Below are 16,117 nucleotides of genomic sequence, written 5' to 3' on the forward strand. Positions count from 1 at the left end.
ACTTTGAGTAAAAAAAAATGGGGGTCTTTTTCCGTTATAGCCCCCCTCTCCCAGCATATACCGAAAAGCACCCTCCCCCCCCCCCCCCAAAAAAAAAAAATCTAAATGGGGGTTATAATTTTTATAATTTTGTGGGAAGGCTATAATGGGAAAGGCCCTGAAATTGAATAAGTTAAATTGCAGTTCAATGGAACAAAGCATTTAACAAATAATACTCAGTAGAACACAAAATTGAACATATAAGTCTGGTTTAAATGTTTTAACTAGCATTAACTACTAACTTCACGTTTGAACTCAAGAACACAGAATAGGTAAACAATAATACAGTGCGTGCGTATAACCCACAAATAAGTGAGTATGAACTGTGAGGGGGGGGGGGGTGGTTTCAACGGACGGTTTCAAATAGACGACATCTAAATTCTAAATTTTGACATTAAATGGACGACAAATATTAATAACATATATGTAATTGTATGGAATGCAAACAATATGTTATAACATGTATAGGTGGGGGGGGGCTTCTTTCGTATAACGCCCTGTCGTATAATTTTCCTAAAACCAGTTCATTCAATGAAACAATAACATGACGCAAAATGAAGCAACTATTTCGAGAAATCTCAGTACAATGATTTCTAATATGGAATGTAATTTAGCAGACGGTCCAGGTGGCCGAAAAATTAACCTGTATCAGATAGTCAAAATTAATTATTCTAGCAAGTTATAAAATTAGCTCAGTCTAACTTCGCTAGGTTACCTTTATTTTCCATTCTTGCTTAGATTGGCCGATCATAATAACGTAATTGGCAATGAAGACCAAAAACTAACCAATCAATCGATAAACTTTATTTTTGGCTATGCCAACCGTCGGCTATCAAATTTTTGTATTAAAAATAAAAATTGTAAGTTATTTCCCGTAAAACTTAAGAGTTAACTCAAATTAGCCGTTGAAGGGCTTATTGAGAAACTGCTCGATATTTTTTTTCTTAAACTGAAACACAAACTTGTGGATGAAGGGCGTCGGAACATTGTGTGAACAAACATTACAGATCCTCTCTGTTTTCTAAAATTAACATTTGATTTATCTCAAGGCCAATGGCTGGACTTTTACGGTTTATATTGCAGGTAAATGTTTGCAAAAACCAAACAAAATCTAGCAGACATTATGTCAATACAAAGGCCTCAACATGTCTCAATAAACCAGATGTCAAATAGTAAGAGACAGGCCTATTGCAAATTAAGGAAAGGTTAAGCAGGAGTAAGCGAGAAATCGCCAAAAACAGCCCTTTCAACCAAGAATTTTTCTCTTCTCAGCAGCTTCAGTGATTTGCTCACTTAGCGACTAGTAAAGCTCTACGGAAGATGTTCAGCCACCTAATGCCATCTGGTTTTACCAACTTAACCTGGTTTAAGGCCAACAAATTAAACATAACCGACTAACCTCGGACGAATTGCTCTCAAACGATCGGCAAGCGGTTGCCTCCGTCCACAGCTAGCCACGGTTTAGTTACCTCTGGGCGCTACCTCTTTATCCCGTTTCTGAAGACGAAAGTCAAATGGGTCAGACGAAAAAACGGCCGAGCGAAAAATTGCATAAAAGAGACAAACAGGATTATTATATTTGCTACAAATTGCTTTTGAGAGCAATTAGCAATGATTTCCTAAAAAAAGACTGTTAGGTCATTTATGATAAGAAAAACAATTCTACTATAACTCATTGTTAATGAGGATCAGAGAAGATGACATTATGCCACATATTAGCAGCTGAAGTGCGGCATCAACAAAGAGAAAGAGAGAGAGAGAGAGAGAGAGAGAGAGAGAGAGAGATAGTGACAGAGAGATAAAACAGGAACAAGAAAGAGAAGGAAAGAAACCCTAACCGACAGAGAGAGAAAGAGAGATAGGAATATTTTCCTTGATGGGATTCGCCTCTTCAACTTCTAATTTTGTAGCCTTGTTAGTAAAAAAAAACTGAAAAAGGCAAAATTAAAAAAAGTTTTCAAAAAAAGTTTTCAACTTCACAGTAAAAAAAAGTTCAAAACAATTTTTCGTCGCAAAAACTTCGTCAAGTAACCCATCGCCGAGACTTGAAAAGTTTCGTTGGCCAGTAATAGTCGTTAAACTCAGAAAAGGACAAAATATTAAATTTTTGGAGAAAATTGCAAACTTTAACAAAATCTTGCTGAAATTCAAAATATTAATATCTTAAGAACCATTTCAATGTCTTAAGAGACTATTCGGTATCCCTGTTTCAAGCCTGAAATAGTTTCACAGGCCCAATTCAAAAGTCCAGTAACTTTTTTATCAAGCCTAACGGAGGTTTTCTGACCCTTTAGGCTCAAAAAACCCTGAATAATGACTTAATGTCCAAAAATTAATGGCCAGAAAAGGACAAAATATTAAATTTTTGGAGAAAATTGCAAACTTTAACAAAATCTTGCTGAAATTCAAAATATTAAAATCTTAAGAACCATTTCATTGTCTTAAGAGACTATTCGGTATCCCTGTTTCAAGCCTGAAATAGTTTCACAGGCCCAATTCAAAAGTCCAGTAACTTTTTTATCAAGCCTAACGGAGGTTTTCTGACCCTTTAGGCTCAAAAAACCCTGAATAATGACTTAATGTCCAAAAATTGGGATAGCAAAAATTGTCAGAAAAAATGCTTAAAATCGTAATATTAAAATCTTAAAAACAATCCATTACATCTATCAACTAAGATGATGCTCAAAATGCTCAAACAAAAATTTTTGATAGAAAAAACTTGAAAAAAGCAAGTTTTATCAAAAAACAACTAAATTTTGTGACAGTAAAAAGTTGAAAAACTATTTCATGACATATAAAAATTTGTCAGTAACTTATAATAATCAAACCCCTTAGGATGTTTTTTGACCCGTGGGACTGGAAAGATCTCAATAAGGAAAAATAATGTCAACGAAATTGAAAAGAATTGCACGTTTTGTCAAAAAAATGTTAAAATTCGTGATGTTAAAATGTTCAAACCAAAAAATGCTGAAATTCGTGATGTTAAAATGTTCAAACCATTCCATATCTTAAGAACCATTTCATTGTCTTAAGAGACTATTCGGTATCCCTGTTTCAAGCCCAAAATAGTTTCACAGGCTCAATTCAAAAGTCCAGTAACTTTTTTTCATCAAACCCTAACGGAGGTTTTGTGACCCTTTAGGCTAAAAAAACCTGAATAATGACTTAATGTCAAAAAATTGGGATAGCAAAAATAGTAAAAAAAAAACGCTTAAATTCGTAATATTAAAAACTTAAAAACAATCCATTACATCTATAAACTAAGCAGGAACATATTATCAAACCCTAGAGAAAGTTCCGTGGCTCTTGAGGCTAGAGAAACCTTAAAAACTGACAAAAAATTTAGAAAAACTTAGAAAAATGGCACGTTTTATTTAAAAAATTGCTAAAACTTTGATATTAAACAGTTGAAAACTAATCCATCAGTACCAAAAAAACAAAAATTTTCTGGTAACTTATTATCAAACCCTAACGCAGGTTTTCTGACCATTGAGGCTCAGAAAACCTGAATAATGACACTAAATGTCAAAAAATTCAAATTTTGTCCAAAAAATGCAAAAATTCGTGATGTTAAAATCTTGAAAGACATCCCATTTAACCTAGAAAGTACACAGTAACCTAATAACAAACCCCAGAGGAGGTTCCTTGGCTCTCGAGACTGAGAAAACATAAAAAACGACAAAAATTTTCGATAGAAAAACTTGAAAAAAGCAAGTTTTATCAAAAAACAACTAAATTTTGTGACAGTAAAAAGTTGAAAAACTATTTCATGACATATAAAAATTTGTCAGTAACTTATAATAATCAAACCCCTTAGGATGTTTTTTGACCCGTGGGACTGGAAAGATCTCAATAAGGAAAAATAATGTCAACGAAATTGAAAAGAATTGCACGTTTTGTCAAAAAAATGTTAAAATTCGTGATGTTAAAATGTTCAAACCAAAAAATGCTGAAATTCGTGATGTTAAAATGTTCAAACCATTCCATATCTTAAGAACCATTTCATTGTCTTAAGAGACTATTCGGTATCCCTGTTTCAAGCCCAAAATAGTTTCACAGGCTCAATTCAAAAGTCCAGTAACTTTTTTTCATCAAACCCTAACGGAGGTTTTGTGACCCTTTAGGCTAAAAAAACCTGAATAATGACTTAATGTCAAAAAATTGGGATAGCAAAAATAGTAAAAAAAAACGCTTAAATTCGTAATATTAAAAACTTAAAAACAATCCATTACATCTATAAACTAAGCAGGAACATATTATCAAACCCTAGAGAAAGTTCCGTGGCTCTTGAGGCTAGAGAAACCTTAAAAACTGACAAAAAATTTAGAAAAACTTAGAAAAATGGCACGTTTTATTTAAAAAATTGCTAAAACTTTGATATTAAACAGTTGAAAACTAATCCATCAGTACCAAAAAAACAAAAATTTTCTGGTAACTTATTATCAAACCCTAACGCAGGTTTTCTGACCATTGAGGCTCAGAAAACCTGAATAATGACACTAAATGTCAAAAAAATCAAATTTTGTCCAAAAAATGCAAAAATTCGTGATGTTAAAATCTTGAAAGACATCCCATTTAACCTAGAAAGTACACAGTAACCTAATAACAAACCCCAGAGGAGGTTCCTTGGCTCTCGAGACTGAGAAAACATAAAAAACGACAAAAATTTTCGATAGAAAAACTTGAAAAAAGCAAGTTTTATCAAAAAACAACTAAATTTTGTGACAGTAAAAAGGTGAAAAACTATTTCATCACAAATAAAATTTGTCAGTAACTCATAATCAAACCCCTTAGGAGGTTTTGTGACCCGTGGGACTGGAAAGATCTGAATAAGGAAACATAATGTCAAAGAAATTGAAAAGAATTGCACGTTTTGTCAAAAAAAAGTTAAAATTCGTGATGTTAAAATGTTCAAACCATTCCATTACCACTAGAAACTACGGAGTTATTTATCATAGAAGCACAGAGGAGGTTCCTTGACTCCTAGGGCTGATAAGAATAAAAAAAAATGTCAAAAATTTACAAAAAGCTGGAAAAAAAAATTGCAAAACAGTATAAAATTGCGTTTTTAGCAAGCGGTTGCTCATCAGTAGCTAGCCACGGGGGTTGGGGGCTTTGCACCGTGGGCTAATGGGGGGCAACAGTGGGGTGGGGGGCAACAGCGCGGTGGGAGGGGGGGTTGGGGGACAATAGGGGGAGGGGTCAACAGTGGGGTGTCTTCAACCTCTAAGAACCGAACTTCACACCATAAATATAAGTCTCCGAAACAGTTTGAGCTGAAACAGAGCTGAAAGGCTCTAAGAGCACTTAATGCCCGCTGGGCGCTACCTGTTTATCCTGTTTTTGAGGACGAAAAGTCAAAAGCGTCAGACAAAAAATCGGTCAAGCAAAAAATCGCATAAAAAAAGACCGACAGGACTAATATAATTGCTACAAACTTCGTTTGAGAGCAATTAAAAACATAAAGCGATAAATCGCATTAAAAAGGCCACAGAACTATCCTAATTGCTACAGCCGTCGATTGAGAGCAATTAAAAACCGTTGACAAAAAATCAACCGTTGAAAAAAATCATAAATAGAGGACTGGCGAAAAAGAGCTGTAGAGGAAAAGATGCGACTATTTGATAGTAAAAGCGAATACGTTTTGCTTAATAAGATACCACCTGACTAGACAAAATTGTATTGTGGCAATCTTACAGAGCAGTGGTTCTATAGACCTAATTTGCAAAACTATTGAACATTGTCTTTATTTCCTTTCATTTCGGTTACCATTAGGTAATATTTATTTCTGTGTTTCGCAAATGTACCCTGGAAACCAGACAATGGCGAGCTTAAATACTTCGCGAGCGTAATATTTTACTTAAGGTAATAATCACATAATGAGCAACTTACAGAAGATGAAGACCTGACCATACAGAACAACCGTGCAAACATCACATCATCTAGAGACAATTTGTGCTTGGTTGTCATTTCTTTGCGCTGAAAACATGAAAATAGTTACAAGTTTTTTTTAACAAAAAATACTTCAGCTCAACTTTCCAGTATTATTGATGTTATTACATATATCATTGTGTAAGATTTGTTTGATCCGCAATGAAACCTTAAAGTTACTATTCTCGAAGCTTTTTTGCTCGACATAAATTTAACATTTATTCTCAGGCAACGTTTGAAACTTTCTACCGAACGGAAAATAATCGTCTATAATCAACAAAAATTGTGTTGTTATATCCCTAGTTACCAGGAAACAAATATACGGCTAAAAAGACTTTTGAGCATCTAAAGCTCAATTTGTTTAAAAAATAGCAAATAAATTTCATCGCAGTGCTCTGAAACAGCTGGTAGATTGCCAGCAAAAACCCCGACAGCTTGATAGATCTGCAGTCTCAAAAAGATGTAAACGTAAAAAAAGACCATAATAAAGTTCTTCTTTCCATAAAAAGCTGATTTTGATTAATAATCAGTATCAAACATTGCTGCTTCTATTACTGTTCTCAAATAACAATGAATTAGTACGAAATACACACAGTTAACCTTATCACCTTGAAGTCAAGAAACGAAAAGTCAAATTTAGAGTGAGGAGATCATTTTTGAGATTGAGGTAAGTCAGGGGTGACGAAAAACTTCAGCACGCAAATGATCAAAAAATTGAAAAATGATGTCACGCACGCAATTCAGTCGAAATTGCATGAAGGACGGAAACAAGCAAATTTGAAGTGGTTGTGACGTCATGTGGTTGTAATAAAAATCTTGACGACAAAACTAAAAATATAACAGGGCAAGTTCTGGCCTAAAATTCCAACAATTTTCATTAATTAAACACAAAACTGGACCAGAAATGGACTACAAATGAATTGGAAAAAACATCTAGAAAAAATCCGATCACGGAAATCGAAAAACAGTGAAAATCAAAGTCAAATTACCGCATATGAACCATAAGCAAGAAAGCAAATTTTTGTTCAAACACCGTTTCTCACACTGCTTTAAAATTTGAGTAAAAAAATTTTACGCGGCAAACTTGCTTGCTTTTTTCTTCACTTCCTGTTTCGGCGTGCACAAAAACATGCCCTGACTTGCCCTGTTATATTTTCATCACTTCAGAGTGACTCCAAAAATCATGAAAATGTAACAACAGATCTAAAAAAGACAGCGCCCCAAAAACAATTCAATTTTTTGAGTTGCTAATTCAAGAGAAGGCCAATAATAGCCCTGGCAATTGCTTTTGGCTATTGACCAGATTTGAGAGCTTCTTTTGGGGATGAATAAAAAACTGAAAGCAAAGACTAATCGAATGACTGCTCCATATACGAAACCTCGTTAAACTCCCATATTCGACTACATCATATAAACAAAAACCGCAATACATATTCCTATGCAAAAAATGCTTAACTCAACTCAATTTTTTTCTCCGACCCACTATAATTTTAATTGCACAATACTGTCTTCGGTTTACACTATTGATTTAAAACTATGAAGTTTGCCAGTAGGCATCCCGTATGCTGGCAAAAGTTATCGTGTCTATTCGGCAAAATTCAAGATTAAACTAAAACATAGAAACTCAAACAGAAAAAACTCGTAGCTCACCTTAAAGTGGCCACAGGGCTCACTCTATCCAAGAAAAAACTTAGCCAAGAAAATCAATACAAAAATCAAGGAAAAAGTTACAAAAAAGAAAAAGCATTGTTTAAATCGATCAAAATAAGAGCGTCAATGACAACGCTAGAGAGGTTTCGAATAAGGCTTGCAGGGTAGTATGTTTAACTTGTGTAACAAGACAGCAAATAAAAAATTCAAAAAAACTTATCTATGTTACGTATAAAATTGCAAACTATATCCATCGAAAATGACCACATATCCGACAGATTGACAAAACCTAAGCCATAGCTGCCGCCTTGACGCCCAATTGGACACAAAAACAAAAGATGACTTGGCCGCATTCCCTAAATTGTTGGATGAATTCTCAACATAACGCAGTGTGAGATAAAGTCAGAAGAGGAGCGTGCAAGTCGTGACTTCTATAAAACAAAAAACGAGAATGAAAAGTTAAACAAAATTGAAAACAATATCATAGCCAACAGACTCCAGAATCGACTAAAAAAACTTGACATCGGCCCCAGTCAATTACCAAAACATATAACTATTACCTTCATTATATTTAGCAACAAAACACAAAAAATGAGAAGAGCAAATTGTGTTACCACTTTCTTGAAAATTCGTCTCAACTTGACACAACAAACCAATTATTCTGAACACGCCATGCCAATTGCTCCAAGCAGAAGACGACTGTCGGCATGAAACATAAAATAACAAAAACAATACGAGGAAAAATGCGAGGAAAAGGAAAAGGATTTCTGGATTGGACGCTTCCATGCAGCGGAACTCACACCCTGCCGGACAGCCGGGTCCAAGATCCAATCACCCCAAAAACAATCCAAGCGGGTTTTCGAAGTGGAGACAAGACGAACCAGCCCCCTTGCCTCCGAAAGAGCTGGCTGGACTGACCATCAAGATTCTTCTGATGAGAGGCGGCATTGGATTGTACCCAGGGCCAAATCCAGAAGATTTCTGTGGCCTATGCGATAGCCTGTGAACCAAATGACAAACGGCAATATGGTGCCACAGTGGCAAATAAAATCACCTGAAATGCAGCTCTCTGAAATCAGTTAAACAGTGGACCAATGAATTTTATTGCAACAATTAAGTTTCTGCACCCAGGCAAAAGCTCTTTCAGTGCCAATTGCAACTGACACTGTTTAAAACAACCAAGAAGAATTTTATTGGAACCAAGACGAAGATTGGCATCAAGAAGAACAAAGTAGATAAAGAACCACACAAGAACCTCAACCGTAACGAAGCCTTCACAATCCTCCAATTCAGTGCCATTGGCCTCAAGGCGAAAATGGATTCTGTTGTCAAGTTCATGAGACAGAAATGTGAAGATCGCAGCTATCTAAGAAACGTTCTTCAACAACACCGTCAAGGCCCCCATGGGCTTCTCGCTGGTAGTAGAAAATCAACCAAAGGAACGCGGAAAATGTGGTGGAGTAACCTGTCTTGTTGACAATTCTGTCCAATTCCGAACTTTTCAACTCCCGAAGCCAATCGACTCTCACATCGAACAGCAAGCAATTGAAGTGAATTCTGGTACATCGGCCATTAAGGTGGTCAACATCTACACTCCACCTCAATCCAGTTGTCAAGCAGGATATACATCCTCGATTAAACACCTTATAACCCTGCAAGATGCAATAATACTAGGTAACTTCAATGCTCACAGCAACCTCTGGTTCTCTCGAGTCAACAAGGACCCACTAGGAAAAAAACTTGCGGAGGAGATTGATGAATCAAAACTGATGATTTTGAACAAAGACTGGCCAACAAGAGTGGTGAAGGAAACCAAGAGCTCACCCTAACTGAGGCGCCAAAGAGGACTTCATCAACTTTAAGAAGGCAGACTGGCCCAGCTTTCGGAGAGAACTGGAATTCACTCTTGCGAAGACGAGTTTCAAGTCAGCAGCAAAAGGTGAATAAACCTTTCGTAAGCTCGTAACCAAGGCGGCGAGCAGACATATCCCGCAAGGTAGGAAAAAATGCAATTCCAAACTACCCTACTGAAACCATTAAGTTGACCAAAGAAAGATGCGAGCTACAACATCATCAAATCGCTGACCCTAAAATAGCTCATCTCACAAATTAAATTTACAAAGTCGTTCAGATCCATAAGCAGGAAGCCTGGCTCAAGTTTCTAGAAGGTGCTGACCATAAAGGAGGAAGAAGCAAGTTATGGTCCACCATCCAGTCGCTAAATGGATCGAAGCAGAAACCAGGAGCAAACAGGCCAATCGAGTTTCAAGGGAAGATTGCATACAAACCGATGAAATGGGCCAATTGGTTCAACCAGCAGTTTATGCCCCACCCCAGCGTAGGCGATATCGAACGACGAGCAGCAGTAAGGAAGATGAGACAACTAAGGAAAGCAAAGGTCGAGCTAACTCCGGAGATGGTAACAGAAGCGATCAAAGCAACCAAGAAGAGTAAGACCCTAGGGCCAGATCGCAGAGCTCCCATCCCACCAGCATTACATTGGTCCAGTTGCAGTTTGCTTTCTCACGAAACTGATCAGCCTGTTCCTGAATTCATCGGTGATCCCAGCTCTAAGAAAAGTCGGAAGAGTGACCCCACTGCCCAAACCAGGCAAGGACCCAGAGCAGGCAAAGAGCTACAGGCCAATTGCTCTACTTTCCCCAGAGGCAAAACTAGTTGAAAAGCTGATACCGCCAGACTTTGAGAAGTCCATTTAACTAGAAGATCACCAACATGGATTCAGGAAATTGAGATCCACCACAACAGCACTGAACTGTCTGAATCATAACATCAAGAGTGGAGTCAATAAGTGCACATCATGTCATCGAACCCTGATGTTAGCGCTTGACCTTAAAGCGGCGTTCGATACGGTTTGCCATGGTTCACTGCTCACGGATATCCTCAATACAGGTCTACCAAACTACCTCAAACGTTGGCTACAGTCGTACATATAAAGAATTCAGAGAGAATAAATCAACAAAAAGGAAAGTATAGCAAGGAGCTCCACAAGGTGGAGTACTTTCCCCGTTCTTGTTCAACCCGTATATGAGATCACTTTCCATTCCACCGGAAGATGCCAAGATCATCACCTATGCAGACGACATAACGATAACAACTTCGGGACCAAATGTCAAAAAGTTGGCAGTGAAGATCACAGAATACCTGAAGAAGGTCAACGAGTGGCGACAATGAATTAATAGATGCTTAACAGCAAGGGATTTAGCCTAGTGGTTTCTGAAAGTTTCTATACATTGATCGAACTCAACGGACCCCGGTTCGAATCCACCTCGCAGCGCTCAAAATGCATGCAAAACGCTAGGGTGCATGTTTAAGGGACGCTTAAGATTAGGAGCTTAAACATGGTGACATAGCATTCGAGTTAGAATTTATATATAGATTTCAGAATTTTATTTTATTGAGCTTCTAAAGTGAATTCTATTACGCTTGATACTACTACCAGCTAACAGTCACTCTAATGAACTTTGATAACCTAATGCACTACGACTTAATGACCAGGCTTTATCGGTTTATCCAGTTTCCTTTGGCTTTTATCTTGTGACATTGACCGTATTCACTACATTGCGTAATTAAATGCGTGAAAAAATTTAGAATCCATTCAGTTGAAACAGTGAGTGAGGTAAGTCAGAAGTTAGAACGTGAAAATCGTGACTTATGTAAAACGAAAAACGCGAACAGAAGGTAAAGCGAATTTTAAAAAAAGAGAATAGCCGAATGAACTAAAGGGGTTTTGCAAAACAGCAAGACTAAAGAAAAGACAAGACGTTAAATGGACACTAAATGGTTTTGGAAAACCACTTAGAAACAATTCCAATAACAAGTTGACAAAAATTAGCGAAAACCAAAGTCAAATTGCCGTATGAACAAAAAACCGATGGAGAAAGCGCATTTTTGGTCAAACACGGATTGCTCACTCTAGGCGTCTCTAGATTTATACCCTACCTTAATACATTAATGTAGACCCTATCTCAAAAATACATCTACACCCTATCTTAATATTTGGGGTCTACACCCTCCCCGTGGACTGTGGTCCATCTTATCACCACTCTTATAAGTCTTTATGATCTCCTTACTTTTTAAACCGAACAAAATTAAAAAGTAATAGCAAATCGAGTCCGAATCAATTAAGTTAAAACATTGAACATTTCACGAACTGGGGCGGTACCAAACTTGTAACTGCCAGCATGCACACGTTACAGTTACAAGTAGGCGACATCTGTTCTTCGGCAAAAAATTGGGACCTATTCCGTTTGTGACCCACCGCAACTTAGTCGGTGATTATTATCTGCAACCCCAAAACCTTTTAAATAAAAATTTTCGGATCTATTCTGTTTCCCCCCTCCCCCCACCAGCTTAGTGGGCTTATACTTTTTACGCCCCCCAGGCGCACGTGCTATTTTTTTACATAGTAACGTGCTATATTAAAACATACCCGGCAGATTGCCGGAAAATAGCCGCCGTTGATTCCAATAAGCATGACTGGGATTGAAATAACAGAAGATATCGAAAAAAAAAGATTTTCGTACAAAAACATTTTTTTAAGTCCGATTTATTTTGATGGCATTTCGTAGTTGAACATACTTCTGTTTCTTAGAGAGAGGCTACAGGGGCTACTATCAATAACAATCAGCATTAGAGAGAGGTAACTAATACTTATAGGACCGACGTTCAAATAGCGGGCAACTAAAATTGGGCTTTATGGGTTTATCCTGTTTCTATTTCTGACTTCAATTTTTTATACTGACTGTTCATTTTGAATTGCTTTGCTGAGCAACTGATGTTCAAAATCACTTTTAGCAGAATGAGAGAAGAGAAAAACTAGCCTAGAGAAGTCAAAAAGATTTCACGCAAAATGTTGAAAAGGCGGCAAAATGAGGTAAAGCGAAACATTTTTTTATTCGACGAAGTTAAAAAAAAAATAGGAGCGCTATAATAGCCGGCTGAGAAGATGAGGGCGGCTATTAAACATATAATTTGTAATTGTGGGCGTAAAAAAACACTGAGGGGGGCCGAAACAGATTAGATATTTTCTATTCAATGGCATGTGTTCTTTAACTGGGGCTGTCATGGAGTACTGAAGCTGGCACAAACGGAAAAGATCTCATATGGCAAAGTTAAAATCGGGTTTCAAACCATTCTGAGAAATTTAAACATTTACCTTAGTAGCGTCACAAGAAGTCAGCCTCTGTGCTATCTCTGTGTAATTGAGATTCGCTGATGCAAACTGGGAATATTTCACATTGGAGTAAGCATCACGCGCCTGAAACAAGCAATAGTTACAGAATCAAGGATAAAAAATACTCTGGCGATAAAACCTAGAGGCAGTCAATAAGGTTCAGATTACAATAATCTGATGAAGTCACTGAGAACTTCTGGCATTAATGGAGAACGACGCAGCTGTTCGAGATATAAGCAAGACGTTCGAAGGGACCTTAGCAGAGTCACGTAACGTTGCTTAAAACACTCACGTGCACATTTTAAAATGCCGAAAGTCTGCAGAAGTTCCTACTTAGAACTTGACTTTCGTCATTATAAAACGTGCGCGTTCCGTGTTTTAAGCATGGTTACGTTACTCTGCAGACGTCACTTCGAACTTCTGACTTAATATCTCGAATTGCTCCCCGGTTCTCGATCAACGCCAGAAGTTCTCAGTGACTTCAAGCAGAGTCACGTAACCATTACTTGAAATACGCGCTTAGAAAGTTTTTGACATTAGCACTTGCAGTTTTGAATCCGGCATTGCATAGAGGAAAATCTGGCATTCTAGAATCTGGCATTGCGGAGATCTTGCGTTTTAAAACTTGCACCTGATTGTTTCAACTTGCAATCAAATCATCGAGCTACTTTTACCAATAACTTGTCAAAATTTCTTTCTCTACTATAGTCTCATCTCTCTCCAGCAGAATCTCGCTTTGACCCTTTTGATTCTTGATACTAAGTTACAACATGAATCCTGTTCCCTTAGGCCTTGTACGACCCAGCCTTCTGGCGCAAGTGCCCTCGTTTCAGGACACTATGTCTAACGGCAACTATGATTTTTGTTCTAACATACATTAAGAGAATCAAGGGTAAAATTTTACAGTCGCTAAAACCAGAAGACATGTTTCGTATGTGGAGGTCACAAAAAGTCATTTGAGTATGGGCGAATAACAGATCCTAATTGATACGACTCCGCAATACAATCTGAAATGTAATCTGTCACTAGAATAATTTTCCGGTCAATTAAACTAATTAACCAACGGTTCCGGAAAAAAGCCCCACGAAAAAAAAACCCACTTCATTTTAGATAGAAGATAAACCCCCACGTAAGTAAACCCCAAAATAAACATCCACAGGGGCTACCATCAATGTCAAAACACATTAGAGGCGTTAAATAAGACATTTTCACATTTTTTCATACTCACTCGCTCTCTGTCTCACTCTTTTATAATACTGCATGAACAAAAACCAATCTCTCTTTCGCTCTGCTTTTGAATTCTTTTGAGCAGATTGACCTAAACACTTGTTTTCACGTACGGCATTTGACTTTGCATCCTGTGAATAGAGAAGTCGATGATTAAGAAATAGAAAACAATCACTCCTCTTTGGGTCGCAAAAACAGTAGTGCTATAAGAGCCGGCTGAAAAACTGAGGTCGATTAATAATCAGGGGTAAAAACCTAATGAGGCAGGTAACTAGCTCAACAAGAAGGCAGCTAGCTGATCTTAGTCGATTAGGTAGTTTTATTCCTTGAAAGGCATGAAGGAAAATGCGTAATCGACTATATCAGGCTTTCAGCTTTCATTTAACCATTTTTTTGAAGTTCTCGTATATAAATCTACCCAAAAGATTGTCTAAAAATAGCCGCCATTGATTCCCATAACCCCGATTAGGATTGACAGAACAGAAATGAAAAAAAAAATGATTGCTGTTCAAAAACATTATTCAAGAGCAAACTATTTTATTTTAATTTGCTGTTAGCCATGCTCCCGCTTCTTGTCGAGAGAATAAAAAAGCCAGTATCAAAACCAATAAACATTAGAGATGACAACTTAGACTTACAGGAACAAAATTCAAGAACAAATTGAGGGAGGCAACGGTGGGGGTGGGGGGGGGTCTTTAGATGCACGGTGCCACGTCCTAACGGACTGAAGAATAAGCAGGGGTGGGGAATAGGGGAAGGGGCTGATGTGCGTGTGGCGATGTGTGTGTGCGTGAGGGGGAGGGTGGAATGTGTGTGGGGTGAGAGGGTTCAAACTCTAAGAACTGCCTTTCACACTATGAGTATACGCCACCAAACAGTTTCTTTGAATCGCATACTTGGAGACAAGTGAGCTGAAAGGCTCTAAGGCGCTACCTGCTGGTCCAGTTTTTGAAGACGAAAAGATAAATGGGTCAGACTAAAAATTGGTCAAGCGAAAAATTGCATACAAAGACCACATGGCTAATATTATTGCTACAAACTTCGTTTGGGAGCAATTAAACATCAGTGTTAAAAAAAGAGAACAAAGAGAGCGTTTCAGAGCAATTACTATCAGTGTTAAAAAGGAGAGCAGAGAGAGAGAGAGAGAGAGAGAGAGAGAGAAAACGAAACGCTCAAGCGAAACGAGTATCGAGCTATCAATTTAGTCGCAAAATCTTTTTTAACTCCTCGTCAAAACCACTTTGGACTTTAATTGGTAATTTGGAGATAGGTCGATACCGCAGACAGAATGATTTGAATTTGGAAAACCATTCTTTTCTGATTAGTGAATTCATCCATTTTTCTGTTTCTGGTCATTCCAAGGACTGCTGTTGATGGACAAAAATCTTGATGGACATCATGATAGAAATAGAAAAGGAAAAAGGAACAAATGTAAGTGTCAAAGAGTGCTCTAATTAAGCGTGTTGTTTCAGTTAAACTTCAAAATTAAACTTTATTGAGCTTCTTAACTGAATTCTTTTAAGCTTATACTACTACCAGCTAACAGTCACTCTAATGAACTTTGATAACTTAATGCACTATGACTTACTGACCGGGCTTTAACGGTTTATCCAGTTTCCTTTGATTTTGATCTTTTGACATTGACCGTATTCACTACATTGCGTAATTCAATGCGTGAAAGAATTTAGAATCCATTCAGTTGAAACAGTGAGTGAGGTAAGTCAGAAGTCAAAACGTGAAAATCGCGACTTATGTGAAACGAAAAACGTGAACAAAAAGTAAAGCGAATTTTAAAAAAGAGAATAGCCGAATGAACTAAAGGGGTTTTTCAAAACAGCAAGAATAAACAAAATACAAGACATTAAATAGACACTAAATAGTTTTGAAAAACCCCTTAGAACCAAACCAATAACAAATTGACAAAAAGTAGCAAAAACCAAAGTCAAATTGCCGTATGAACAAAAAAAACCACAATGGAGAAAGCGCATTTTTGGTCAAACACGAATTGCTCACTCTACTTTGAACATACAGTGAACAAAATTACACCACGAAACCACTCAATTTCGCTGCGCTTTC

The 16,117-nt window shown here is 37.3% G+C and overlaps 1 protein-coding gene across 3 annotated transcripts in view; it reads right to left on the reverse strand.

Moving 5' to 3' along the window:
- The window catches only part of LOC142345593 (uncharacterized), a 124,088-nt gene that overhangs the window by 64,756 nt on the left and 43,215 nt on the right, over positions 1 to 16,117 (reverse strand). For all 3 annotated transcript variants that reach the window (XM_075397720.1, XM_075397719.1, XM_075397717.1), the window contains exons 13-14: positions 12,797 to 12,898; positions 5,932 to 6,018 (exon numbers count right to left, since the gene is read on the reverse strand). In XM_075397720.1, the coding sequence (XP_075253835.1) occupies positions 5,932 to 6,018; positions 12,797 to 12,898 (189 nt within the window). The remainder of the gene's footprint in view (positions 1 to 5,931; positions 6,019 to 12,796; positions 12,899 to 16,117) is intronic.

Source organism: Convolutriloba macropyga, chromosome 9 (assembly GCF_964194025.1).
Source record: "Convolutriloba macropyga chromosome 9, txConMacr16.3, whole genome shotgun sequence".
Taxonomy (NCBI): Eukaryota; Metazoa; Xenacoelomorpha; order Acoela; family Convolutidae; genus Convolutriloba; species Convolutriloba macropyga.